This window comes from Eimeria tenella, genomic scaffold, assembly GCF_000499545.2.
Source record: "Eimeria tenella Houghton genomic scaffold, Eth_scaff2762, whole genome shotgun sequence".
Classification (NCBI taxonomy): domain Eukaryota; phylum Apicomplexa; class Conoidasida; order Eucoccidiorida; family Eimeriidae; genus Eimeria; species Eimeria tenella.
The window spans coordinates 2,311-3,271 of record NW_013542638.1 but is presented as its reverse complement, the minus strand read 5'-3'; the positions used below and the strand labels follow the sequence as shown (position 1 = coordinate 3,271).

Sequence of the window (961 nt, the reverse complement as noted above, 5' to 3'; positions counted from 1 at the left end):
GCTGCTGCTGCCGCAACGGAAGCAGCTGCTTCGAATCCGTCTGCAGCAGCAAGTCCGGCGCCGACGGCAGCGCCGCCAGCGCCAGCAGCAGCAGCAGCAGCGGGCGCAGCAGCAGCAGCAGCAGCAGCAGCAGAGTCCCCTTTTGCTGCTCTGATAAAGGAGACAGTTCACTCTACTTCAAGTGTCTCCGTTTTCGTCGAAGGAGACGCAGCAGTTAAAGTCCACACCAGCCTCGGCACTCTCACAGTCCACATGCCAGTCAACATCAAACAAACTTTCCAAGGTAATTATTTATTCATTTATTTATTTACTTTGTTTAATTAATTTAATTTAATTAATTTAATTAGATTAATTTAATTTTAATTTAATTCGTTTAGTTCGCTTTGGTTGGGTTGGCTTGGGGGGGTGGTTTTGTTCTTTTGGTTTTTGTTTGGGGGGTTTAATTGAAGAAATAATTTAATTAATTCAATTCAATTTAATTATTCTTATTAGTTTAGTTGATTTAATTAGTTCAAATTTAATTAATTTAATTTAATTAATTTAATTAGCTTAATTGACTAGTTTAATTAATTTAATTAGTTTATTTGATTTAATCCAATTAATTAATTAATTTGATTTAATTTATTCGTTTTATTTTTGGTTTTTACATTTGGCCTTTTGGGGGGCTGGGAATGGCTGTTGCATTTTCATTGAATTGACTGGTTAAAAGTATTTAATTAATTCATTTTATTTATTTATTTATTTTAATTTATTTAATTGGTTTAATTTGTTTAGTTCGTTTGTTTAATCTATTTAATTTATTTATTTAGTTGTTTTATATTTTTAATTTTATTCTTTGGTGTCCTACAGAATGAAGTATCTTTTCAATTTTCAATTTTCTCAATTTTGTCATTTTCCTCTCTTTGATTTATTTTTAATTTAATTTCTTCAAGTCCATTTCTTTCCTTTCTTCTAAGAGTCC

At 31.7% G+C, this 961-nt stretch overlaps 1 protein-coding gene across 1 annotated transcript in view; it reads left to right on the top strand.

The window, feature by feature from the left end:
* The window catches only part of ETH_00043605 (uncharacterized protein), a gene marked incomplete at both ends in the record, with an annotated part of 3,012 nt that overhangs the window by 607 nt on the left and 1,444 nt on the right, over positions 1 to 961 (top strand). The window contains one exon of the mRNA XM_013375407.1: positions 2 to 283. Within this exon, the coding sequence (XP_013230861.1) occupies positions 2 to 283 (282 nt within the window). The remainder of the gene's footprint in view (position 1; positions 284 to 961) is intronic.